We start from the raw sequence: 12,738 nt of genomic DNA, 5'->3' as shown, positions 1-12,738 counted from the left end.
TTTTACATATGAGGAAACTGAGGCAAATAGGATTAAGTTATTTTCTCAGGGCCACACAGCCAGTAAGTGAATGAAGGTGTGACCCTAGGCAAGTCACCTAATTTCTCATTGCCAACAACAAGCAGCTAGGTGGGGCAGTGGACAGAGCACTGGCCCTGGAGTCAGGAAGACCTGAGTTCAAATCTGGCCTCAAACACTTGATACTATTAACTGTATGATCATGGACAAGTCATTTCACCCCAATTGCCTCAAACATCTGGGACCATCTCCAGTTGTCCTGATATATAATCTTGCCACTGGACCCAGATGACTCTGGAGGAGAAAGCAAGGCAAGTGACTTTTCACAGCCCTCCCTCACTTAAATCGAATTCAATATCACCTCCTGATGTCATAGTCCTCTTTGATGTGGAAAAACAAACAACAACAACACAGGCATGTACATATATATCCTATTAAAAAGAAGTGAGTGGGCATCTAGGTGGTGCAGTGGATAGAGCACCGGCCTTGGAGTCGGGAGGAACTGAGTTCAAATCCAGCCTCAGACACTTAACACTTACTAGCTGTGTGACCCTGGGTAAGTCACTTAACCCCAATTGCCTAACCAAAAAAAAAAAAAAAGTGAGTGGTCTCATTGTAGAATTTTAACACCATCTCCACCAGCCCAAATGTGACAGCTGCCTTAGCTGTGACTTGGCTTCTCAGAGAAAAGTTTGAGAACTTTGAGAGGGAAGAAGGGATATTACAGTTACTTCAAATTTATGATCACTATGATTTGACTGTGAAAATAATCAAAGAGCACAAATATTTATTTTGGTCCAGCTGGGTAGTAGAGTATATAGACCCAGGTTTGAATCCTGCCTCAGACATTAGCTGGGGGATCTTGGGCAAGGTACTTATTTGCTCTGGTCAGCCCTATTTCCTCCTCTGTAAAATGGGGATAATAATAACAGCTACCTCACAGGGATCCTGTGAGGGTCAAATAAGTTAACATACAAGAAGCACTGTGCAAATCTTAAAGCATTATTGCTAGCGGCAGCTAGACGACGAAGTGGATAAAGCACCGGCCCTGGATTCAGGAGTACCTGAGTTCAAATCCGGCCTCAGACACTTACTGGCTGTGTGACCCTGGGCAAGTCACTTAACCCCAATTGCCTACCAAAAAAACAAAAAACAAAACAAAACAAAACAAAAGCATTATTGCCAATGTTAACTATTATCATTATAATCAATTCTTTTCAGAATAGCAGTCATTGAATCATTTTACAAGGACCAAAATCTAGATCCAAAGCTTGATAGGACCTCAGAGACCCTCTTTTCCAGGCTCCACAATATTTCAGTGAGGAAACTTAGGTTCAGGGAGCATGTGGCAACTTTTTAAAGTGTTTAAATAAATGATTTGCTGACTCAGGTAGGTGGCACAGTGGATAGAGTGAGTGTGAGGCCTGGTGTCAGGAAGACTCCTCTTTGTAAGTTCAAATCTGGCCTGAGATATTTCCTGTCTATGTGTCTCTGAGCAAGACTGTTTGCCTCAGTTTCCTCATCTGTAAAATGAGCTGGAGAAGGAAATGACAAACCACTCCAGTATCTTTTTTTTTTTTAAGTGAGGCAACTGGGGATAAGCGACTTTCCCAGGGTCACATAGCTAGTAAGTGTTAAGTTTCTGAGGTTATATTTGAACTCAGATCCTCCTGACTCCAGGGCCAGTGCTCTATCCACTGCGCCACCTCGCTGTCCCTCACTCCAGTATCTTTGCCAAGAAAAGCCCAATTGAGCCACCACACACAACAACTTTACATGATTTTTTTTTCAATTTTTCAATTTCTTTCTCCCTTTGTCCCTAACCTTTCCTTCTGCTGCCCCTTTCCCTTCCCTTATTATGAAAGTGACAATGCTGGAGCTAAATTGTGAAAGTTTCTGTTTCTCAAACCCCTGAGATGGCAGACTAGGAGTTGAAACAGATTTCAGGTGGTCACATTGCACCATCTTGTGGCAATGCAATGCAGGAATTCCCATGTGCTGGCCTATGTATGATTGATCTAAGGGGTTTATTTAATGTTTGCCTTTGCTGCATCTCTAACATGCCCATTTTTATTTCAATCCCAGAGGACTACAAGGATTTGGGGTAAATTGAGAGCACAATTTCAAAGTAAACACTATCTCATTAAAAATCTAAAACCAACTCAAATAAATTTACGATGTCTGCATCTGGCTGTGTATTCTTCCAAAGTGATCTGGCCTGTGCATCTGGCTCTGTAATTCCTGCCAGCTAAAAACTATCCAAACAGAGAATTATCTAAAACTGAGAAGCAGCAACTCTTATGCTGAAATGAACATCTGATATGTTCCTTGGTTTTCTTGAAGATCTGTCTTTCTTTCCAAACATGGCTTTGCATTTTAACTAAGAACATTTTTACAAGAGTGTTCCCAGATGACCTTTTTTATCTGTTTTCATATGCCAAAGGAATGGAATAATGTGGCATTATTCGATATTAAAATAAGACTGTACCATGTGTTTTCACTGCTTGATAGACACTAATTCTGAAAGTTCCCCTTGGGCAGCCTGCATTTACATACTTCAATCTTACTCTCTGTCTTACAGGGAGTTTATTTATGATCTATGTATCATTACTGGAAAGGATGTTTTATGTTGTGTATATGCAAGAACAACCAAGGTGAATTTTATGCTGAAATATTGTTTTGTAGAAATAAAACATATTTGATTTTAATACTCTTTAAATATATGAGAAATGTTGATGTTTCAGGAGTCTGTGATATTAAACTGTTAGTAAACCTGCTATGTATGTGTGAGTGTGCATGTACACACATGCGATTTGTGAGGAGTCTCAGTATTGAGCCTCCTGGGGACTAATTTCCTCTGCTACTGGATCTACATCTGGTTTTGTTTGAATGTAAGCAACCAAAAGCAAAGGGTTTTCCAAAGCTTTTCCAAGGTATTGAATAAGAGATCATTGATCCTGAGTTAGAGTTCTTATCCTTTTTTGTGCCTTGGGCCATTAGGAAGTCTGAGGTAGTCTATGGACCCCTTTTCTGAATAAAGTTTTAAATGCATAAAATAAAATACAGAAGTTCACAAAGGAAACCAATTGTACTGAAATACAGATATCAGAATGTTGGAAAAAAAACAACACCAAGTTAAAAACTTGTGCTGTAAAGTCTTATACAGTGGAAATGACATGGATATGAGAACCTTTCCATATTCAGCATCCTATACATTGTATCAGGAGGTTCCCTCCTGACTCAACCAGTGCCATAGTCATTTAATCCTATCTGTACCTGGCCTTGCTGTGAAGAGCCCCCTTCAGATTGTTAAGTACTGTTCTTACCATAGAGTGAGAGCACAGCAGCAATACTAGTAGTGACCTGACCACCCTGTCCATCAGGGAGGAAAGGGACCACAGAGAATGGGCCAAGTCATAAAGGCTGCCAGACTCTTGTCCTGCTTTGGAAGGGGGTGGAGGGTGATGGTTAAAGGACTAGGAAGAAATAGACTCCGGCTCCAGAGCTAACAAGCAGGAGGGGGCACAAGCATTGTGATTGCCCCCATGCCAATGGTGCTAGTAACAACAAGAGCTTGAAACCCTAAATAGGAAACATAAGTGGGCCTTTTGATCAGTCTCAGGGGTATGTGGTTCCTCCCACCAAACAAGGTATAACAAATGGTATTTATAGGGGCATTGTGCTCTTTCAACAGTAAGTCTTCAAACTGAGTATGGCCTTTAGAAAACTTCTCTTAACCTAATTGCTAGTTCATGTCTCCATAATGAAAAAGAAAACTAGAACACTTGACTCACAGCGCTACCTGTGAATATGTCCTTTTATCTATTTTCCAGGTGCCTGATCCCTTTTAAATTGTACCTTACAGGCTAAGGGTTATATTGATTTCCCACTAAAATAAATGTTGCTGGAATGTTGTTTTATTTCATTTGATGAGTCTTTGGCTCAGTACCCCCCTTTTCTACTTCCAGGCTAGAATCCCCCACGAGGAGCCTAAGTATGGATGCACCAAGAGGGGTCCATATTAAAGCAAATTCTGGGAAGATTGAAGCTCTCTCTCAAATGGACATCAAATTACACAGTAGTGATGGCATGGTAAGCTAAATAAAGCAGCCTTCTATTATATATGGGGACCACTTCCATTTAGGTTACAGTCAAAGCAGAAACAACCTTCTTGGGTTAGCGGATTAACTTTGTGAGTTGTTTCATAAGGAAAATAACTAAAAATTAACTAGAGGAAGTGATGTTGAGAGTAGACATGACATAATCATCTTTTTTTTTTTTTTTTGGTGAGGCAGTTGGGGTTAAGTGACTTTCCCAGAGTCACACAGCTAGTAAGTGTTAAGTGTCTGAGGCCGGATTTGAACACAGGTCCTCCTGAATCCAGGGCCGGTGCTCTATGCACTGCGCCACCTAGCCGCCCCGACATAATCATCTTAATGCAACAATTTGATAACTTACCTTTCTATTATTATTATAGACTCCTCCTCATGAACTCTAAATTCTAACCAAAACGGATTTATTTCTTGTTCCTCAATTTTTCTCGCTCTTTCCCATCTCTCTGCCTTCGCATACACCATCTCATACCCATGAAAGGATATCCTCCCACATCTCTACCTAATGAAATCTTTCCCTTTCTTTAAAATTCAATTAAAGGGACACCCCTGACATAAAGCTTTTCTATGGTCTACCAGCTGTGTGATAACTTCTTCCATGAATCATTCATATCCATCCCATGAGCTTATTGTATAATAACTTGTATTATATTTTTCTGTGTATTTGTCTTCTTGCTCTAATAGACTGCAATCTCCTTAAGAATAGAAGCAGAGGGGGCAGCTAAGTGGCACCGTGGATAAAGTACCAGCCCTGGATTCAGAAGGACCTGAGTTCAAATCCAGCCTCAGACACTTGACATTTACTAGCTGTGTGACCCTGGGCAAGTCACTTGATCCTGATTGCTCCACAAAAAAATAGAAGCAGAGCTTTATCTGTCTTTATACCATGGGTACCTAGCACAATTCAGTTCATATAATAGGTACTTAATAAATATTTGTGGAATTGACAGCTTAACAACTTAAAAAATGCAATGATGATTTTTAGCTGCTATTAATGATAATTCACTTCATTTAAAAAAAAAGTAGATTTGTTGATCTCACAATGACAAGTATATAAATGTAATTATTGTATAGATTCCAAGAGTTGGAAAGGACTCCAGAGGCCATGGAGTCAGGTTCAGAGCCTTAAAAAGAATACCTGTTACAATATCTACAAAAGATCATCCAGCCACTATTTAAATAATTCTAATCCATTCCATTATTAAATGACCCATTCATCTTTTGGACAAGTCTCAGCATAAAGAAGTTCCTCTTTACATCAAGTCTTAAGAGGCCTTTTTTGCAATTACAGTCAGTTGTTCAGTCAAATGAAGTAGTCCCCACTCCTGACAAATTTGCATTCTAGCAGGGGAAACTATATGTACATTTGCAATGTACAAAATAAACATCAGGCATTTGGGGAGGGGAGAGGCACCAACAGTTAGGAGTAAGAGAAAAGAAAACGATAGTCTCATGTAGGAGATGGTACTTAAGCTGAGCTCCAGCAGACATTAGGAATTCTGTGAATTATGCATTCTTAGGGTAGTACACAGCTTGTGTGAAGTCATAGGGCTGAAAAATGTAATATCTTGTGCAAAGAACAGCAATAAGATGGGTTCATAAAGGAGAATAACATAACACTTCAGATATAGGTTAGAACCAAGTTGTGAGGGGCATGAAAAATCAAAGCACAGAGTTTGGTGAGCAAAAGAGTGACATGGTCAGACCTGTGGTTTAGAAAGATCAACTTTGACAGCTTTCTGGAAAAGGGATTGTAGAGGAGAGAGACTTGAGGGAGGGAGACCAACTTGGAGGCTGTGGCAGTAGTCTAGGTAAGAGTTGAGGGGCTGAACTAGAGCAGTATCTATACAATTAGAAAAGAGGGGATCTGTACTATAGATATTAAGAAGATCAAATCAACAAAACTTTCAAAATAATCTAATATGTAGGGGAAGAGGAGGGAGAAGTTGATTATAACTCCAAGGTTATAAACCCAGGTGCCTAGAAGGATGGCGTTGAAGAGGGGTCAATTTAGGGAGAAAGATGGTGAATTCTGTTCTAGAGTTTATGTTGAGTGTGAGATGTCTACAGGATAGCTAATTGAAAATATTTGTTATACAGTTAGTGATGCAGAATTGGGACTCAGAAGAGAGACTAAAGCTGGATATACATTAGGCCTGCCTGTCTAGGAGTCATCCAGGCAAAGAGTTTTGCCTCATGGGGCCCAACTGAACAAGGCTAATCCCTCTTCCATATGAGAGCCCTTTAAACACTTAAGGACACCTATCATATCTCTTCAAATCAACCTTTTCCCTAAGCTAAACATTCCCAATTCTTTCCATTATTCCCTAAAGGCATATTCTCTATCCCTGCAACAATCCCAGAAGCATTTTATGGACACACTGCATACTGTCTATGTCTTTCCCTCATACAATATCCTAGATGATGTCTCATCAGGGTAGAATAATGTAAAATTATTTTCTCCTTCATTCTGACCACTAGAACTCTCAGTATGCCCTAACATAATATTAGCTTGTTTCAATCAGCCAAAACAAATATAAATTAAGTGCCTCCTATGTACCAGGCACTGCACTGGCACTAATATACAAAGACAAAAAGAAAAGAGCCCCAGGCCTAAGGGAATTGTACAGTGTCCTCTTCAGTTGCTGGGCCAAACTGTCAACTCAGTCTGACTTTGAAGGACACTAAAACAGCCAGATCTTGTGCAGAGGAAATGTTTTTAAACAAGTCCCACTCCCAATATCTGGTATTTATAAAGCTGGCTTTTTGAACTCAAGTATAGAACTTTATTTACTTTTATCCTTTTTAAATTCCTTCTTATTTGAGTTGACCTGACTTTCTGGGCCAATTTTCTTAATATCTTAGCCATAGTTCTGAGCTATATGTAATCAGGAAAATTTAACAAAGCATGTTATTGGAATTTTTTGAATGAGTGAGCCCCAAAATTAGTCATTCATATGTCGTTGTCAACTTAAAGCAGTGTGGCTAATGGAGTGCCTGAGGAATCTGTTCCTTGGGTCTGTGATGGTGAACATGTTTATCAATAAGTCAGGTAAAGGAGGAAAATGTCATGCATGTATAAATCCTCACACATGTCCTGTCTCTAGACATGTCTCTCAATGCATGTGTGTGTGTTTTTTGTCAAACCTGTGATTTCTTCAGTATAGGGGGTGCCCAGTGAAGAACTTCTTCAACTAATGCAGATTGAATAGAAAAAAAACTATACAGTTTAGAGTTTTTAAATGTTGCCTGGGCACTGAGGGGTTAGTGACTTGCTCAGGGTCATACAGTATGTCAGAGTTAAAACTTGAACCCAGGCCTTCCTCACTTTGAGGCTAATCTCTATTCACTGTTACATGCTCCCTCTCTCTGCCATTAATCTGTAGGTTTTGTTGTTCTTCAGTCATTATTTAATTGTGTCCAACTCTTTGTAACCCCATTTGGAGTTTTCTTGGCAAAGACACTGGAGTAGTTTGCCATTTCCTTCTCTAGCTCATTTTACAGATGAGGAAACTGAGACAATCAGTGATTTGCCCAGGATTACCCAGCTACTAAGTGCCTGTGGTGGTCAGATTTGAACTCAGGAAGATGAGTCTTCTTGACTCCAAGCTTGGCAATCTCTCTGCTGTGCCACCTAGCTACCACCCATCCCCCCAGCCTGTGGGTAAAACTAGGAAAATCAGTTAACCTTTCAGAGTCTCCATATCCTCTTCTATCAAATATCAATCCAACTTCTCTTCAAGTGCAATGATGCATATAAAAGCATTTTGCAAAGTAAATCATTACACAACTCAAGGTATTAAATATGGGAAGGAATAGCAAATCAGAGAAAGAATGGGCTGGAACCATTAAGCTTTCATTACAATCAATTTAATAACATGCTCTTTTATTCTGGGAGATGAAGGAATAGACACACTCTAAATATACCCAGGAGGGCCCTCTTACTGATCTGCCTGAACACTCTTCATTATTATCCCCAGAGTATTCTGGAAAATAGTGAGTGATTCATTCTGTAGCCACGTCTTAAGCACCAACTGTATATAGAACCCTCTGTGCTAGGCACTAGTGGAAATCAAATATTTTAATAATGTACACTTTGACATCTAAGAAGTTCTTTCTTCACAACTCCCTGACATAGATAGTGTAACTATTATCATCCCCACTTTATTGTTAAGGGAACTGAAAGTTAGAAAGGTTAGATGCCTAGCCAGTAAATATACTAAGAATCTGGAATCACATCCCAACTTCAGCACTATTTCCACCACACCAGCATTCTTACCCTCATGGAGTTTACAATCTGGCAAGTTTACAGATGGCTAAGAAAATATAAAACACAGGAATCAAAAAATTCATTAACTTCTGTCTGCCTTGGTTTCTTCATCTGTGGAATGTGTTTAAAAGCTTCTACCTCCCAGGATTGTTGTGAGAATAAAATGAGATATTTGTAAAACACTTTGCAAATTTTTAAGCACTTGACCATTCATCCTGCCCCCAATAAGATCTTTTGAATTCCTTTCCAGTTCCATCATCCTATATGATAATAGTAATAACAATAACAGTCTACATTTGCAATATACTAAATTTACAAAGCACTTTCCCCATGACCACCCTTCGACAGAGTTGGTACAAATGTTATTTTCCCCTACTTTACAAATAGAAAAACAGAGGCTGTGACAGTAGGGAAAATGTAGAGTGATTCTCCAGTCTAGTTTTCCTGAATCCCAATCCCAATCCTTCTCCACTTTGCTGGTGGGAAAAAATTTTAAAACAAAAGTGTTTGTATTATACTTAGAAACAATGAAATTCAAAGATTACCTTGAGAAAATTACATTTTTCTAATTCTCATCATTGTTGTTAGCAAAAAGCATTTATCAGGCACCTATGTGTACTAGAAGTGTGTAATTACTAATCAAAGCCTCCACTGTGCTTCCTACTTACATATGACCCTAATTAGAAGAAATACAAGGCAGAGTCCTACTAATGCCAATGTGCCTGAAAAATGCATTTTACAATCTGTTTCACTTTAAAATATTTTTATTCCACTGGAAGTATTTCTTGTACTTGTATAACTAAGCACTGAATTCTGTTGTTCCCAGTAAAGTTTTCTGAACTGAGAACTGTGCTTCAGAAGGCTGACTCTCAGAGCCTTGCTTACATGGGTGTGTTTGGATTTATTGAGGACATTGGGAGCTTCTCTCTATAGCAGTGGTGTCAAACTCAAATAGAAATGAAGGCTACTAAACCAGGCATAAGGATCCCTGAGGGCTGCAAATTGACTTAGAAAACCATATGTTAAAATTATCTTTGTCCTATTGTATTTTTCATTAATTTTGTTAAGTATTTCCCAATTACAATTTAATCTGGTTCAGCTGCCTTTGGGAGTGTTGTCTACCACATGCATCCTGAGGATAGTATGTGAAATAATCCTACTCCGTGTAACTACTCCAAATATGCACTTTCTTCCCTATTCAAGGAGCCCAGTAGAGCCCTGTATGAACAGCTGTAGCAACTCTGCTTTTCATCTCCTACAAACCCACAGGAGGTTGGACAAAAGCAGACCTTCCTTAGTCACTATGATGCTAACATCATCAGGTGTTGCAAGAAGGAGCTGAATGGATAATTTTAAAAACTGGCTGAGCTAAATGGGCAAAGGAAAGTTTCATCTAACAGAATAGAGGAAGAAAAAGTTTTAATTCCCTCCTGGATATGAAAGAGACAGAAGATAGAGCTGAGTAGAAATCAGTTTAACAGAGTATTATTTTACTAGATTCAAGCCCAATACTTACTAGTATTCCTTGGGGGAAGTGGTGGCAACTAAAATCTTTGTGTTGTATTCCCAGGGCTTAGCACAGTTCCTGGCACATAGCTGGGCTTTAATAGATGTTTAAAAATTGCTCATCAAATTACAATCTCCTCCTTTTACACATTCATTTCATTTTACTATGACTACGTTTGTTTCACCGTTACTCTAACTCTCACATCTGTTGTTTTCCTCGCATACAGCTTGTGTTGGATGCTGCCACCGTGTGTCTGCCTAAATTGGTTCAGGGGACTCGGGGACACTCTGGCAGCTCTCAGAGACTCTATGAAATCTGTGTGTGCCCAGATGGAAAGCTTTACCTGTCAGTGGCTGGAGTGGGTTCCACCTGTCAAGAAAACAGTAGTGTCTGTCAAAAGAGCACCTGAACATGTCATCGAGTTGTCAAGGCACATCTCTGTGAGCTTGACAATTCTCAATAAATAATTATCCTGGATTATGAGGCTTCAGAGCTGGAATGTGTATCCTGCCTCTGGGACTTTATGAAGCACGGACACATACACACACACACACACACACACACACACACACACACACACACACACACACTCGAACTTTTTTAACTGAACTCAGAATAACTGCCAGTGAAAGTGTATGGATGGGGGCAGCTAGGTGGCACAGTGGATAAAGCACCGGCCCTGGATTCAGGAGTACCTGAGTTGAAATCCGGCCTCAGACACTTGACACTTACTAGCTGTGTGACCCTGGTCAAGTCACTTAACCCCCATTGTCCCACAAAAAAAAAAGTATGGCTGAAACTCTGTGTTCTAGAGGTGGCGTCAAGACTTGAGCCAAAGGATACATTTAAGAAAAATGAAAAGAATTTCTTTGCAACATTGAACTGTTTAATTTCCATTAGAATGAAGAGTGAATTGTGAATATTTCCTTGTTTTCCCCCTTCTCTGAATACTTGTAAATACACAATGAAATGGTACATCACTGTGTGGAATTCATTTCTAAAGATCTATACTAAACATATATCTAATTTATCATTTTCCATTCTTTATTTTGCTGAATCTAGTGTTCCACAAGATGTAAACAAAATGTTCATGAGAAAACATCTGTGGTTGGGTTGAAGAGAGAAGGTAGCTACCAAACTGTTGGGGCCAAATTTAATATGTAAGGAGTTAATTGGGTGGCTTGCCCGAGATATTGGGGTCCAGAAAACGAGGGACCTCTAGGTCCAAAACTTCCTTCCCTCCAAACTGCCTTTTTAGATAGTTCTCCCAGGCCAATAAGAAAGGAGCTTAACAGCCTCTTTTCCACAAACAAATCAGGTTTTATTAATGGGAATAAAATACACAGCAAAGGTGAAATTAATAAAATCAAAGACAAGGGAGTAGGGGAAAAGAAAAATGGATAATCCCCCTAACTCTAACAAAAGCCTATACAATCCCCAAACTCACTTCCAGCTCAACTAATTTCAAAGAGCCAGGCTAGCGTATTAACTCACCACCAGGGATCCATAGCTTCAATAGGAAACAGCTATGCAGCCAGGGCCCACAGGACAAACAGCCAGGAAAAAATCTCTCTCTCTCATCCATTCCTACAGATCACTGACTAGAAAGGGAGTCTGAGCTCCCCTCAGCAGGTGTTTACTCTCCCTCTCCCAAAAGGGCGGTCCCTTCAAATTGCCTGTGGAGAGTGCTTCCTCTACTGACATCAGCAGCATAAGGGCAGGCCAGGTGTGGGCCCATCTCCAATCAGTCTGCCAAATTACATTATTTTACCCACATTCCCCCCAGGAAGGGAGGGGTATGTTGTAGGAGAAGGGGAGGAGGAGATAACAGGGATGGGCTGAGGCAGGGAGCCAGAGGAGAAAGGGAGATATCACTGGGAAACCAAATCAAAGCTTATAGAAGATTAACTCTGCTCAAGAAAAACACTCAAATTCCATCAACTTGACAGGAAAGGGATATACCCTCCATAGACAGATCCACATTCACCTCACTCCATTTATTCCATTCCTACCACCATGTCTCACCTCCCACCCTTCAAACCCAATTTGTGTCTCTCATTTTCCCTCTCTCCTCTTTTTTGTCCTAATCTTCTCCCTCTCCCTCACCTTTACCCCCACCTTCTCCCCTTCCCTCCTCAATCTGTTTCTCTCTTTACTTCTGTTTCTCTTTCACACACATACACATACATACACACAGATTCTGACACACATATAATTTCCATCTTCTCCATTCACACCCTTAGGTGTTTATGTATATGTGTAAAATGTGTGTATGGATGGATGGATGTATATGTATATATAGATAGAGAGATACTGTGTCAAATATATGATATATGTGAGACAGGGTACAGATTATATTTATATGTATGTGTGTGTATATGTGTGTGTACACACACACATATAGTCACAACCTTAGTTGTTATGTGTATAACATATATACATATGTATACCTAAGAGTGTGACTATATACCCACATATACATATAAATATACCCTGCCACACATAGTGTCTCTCCCACATACTGTATATTTGACACAGTCTATCCCTTCACATCCTCTATCTTTCCTTCATATTGTGGGGTCCTTTATTTTGTTTCAGACTTTCCCAAATCTCTAATCAACCGCGTGATATACCACCCCTCACCAGACCAGAATTTTAGATTGTCATTATATTCCAAACTATAGTGTTTGGGGAAATATGGGTTTAACTTCCAAAAAAAGAAAGTGTTTGGGGTAACTACAAAATGGGATTAGAAAATGTCTTTCCTATACATGTGTTTTCTTAAAGTCAATTAAATCTCTAAGTGTGCTATCTCTGAATCCTATCCCCCA

At 39.7% G+C, this 12,738-nt stretch overlaps 1 protein-coding gene across 4 annotated transcripts in view; it reads left to right on the top strand.

Annotated features, from left to right (window-relative positions):
• SGCG (sarcoglycan gamma) overlaps nucleotides 1-10,900 on the top strand; it is a 331,776-nt gene extending 320,876 nt beyond the window's left edge. For all 4 annotated transcript variants that reach the window (XM_043991638.1, XM_043991637.1, XM_043991639.1 and 1 more), the window contains exons 7-8: nucleotides 3,987-4,110; nucleotides 10,134-10,900. In XM_043991638.1, the coding sequence (XP_043847573.1) occupies nucleotides 3,987-4,110; nucleotides 10,134-10,316 (307 nt within the window). In that variant the 3' untranslated portion in view covers nucleotides 10,317-10,900. The remainder of the gene's footprint in view (nucleotides 1-3,986; nucleotides 4,111-10,133) is intronic.
• Nucleotides 10,901-12,738: the final 1,838 nt, after the last annotated feature.

Source organism: Dromiciops gliroides, chromosome 3 (genome assembly GCF_019393635.1).
Source record: "Dromiciops gliroides isolate mDroGli1 chromosome 3, mDroGli1.pri, whole genome shotgun sequence".
Lineage (NCBI taxonomy): Eukaryota > Metazoa > Chordata > Mammalia > Microbiotheria > Microbiotheriidae > Dromiciops > Dromiciops gliroides.
The sequence above is the reverse complement of the archived record's forward strand: the minus strand, read 5'-3'. Positions and strand labels throughout refer to the sequence as shown.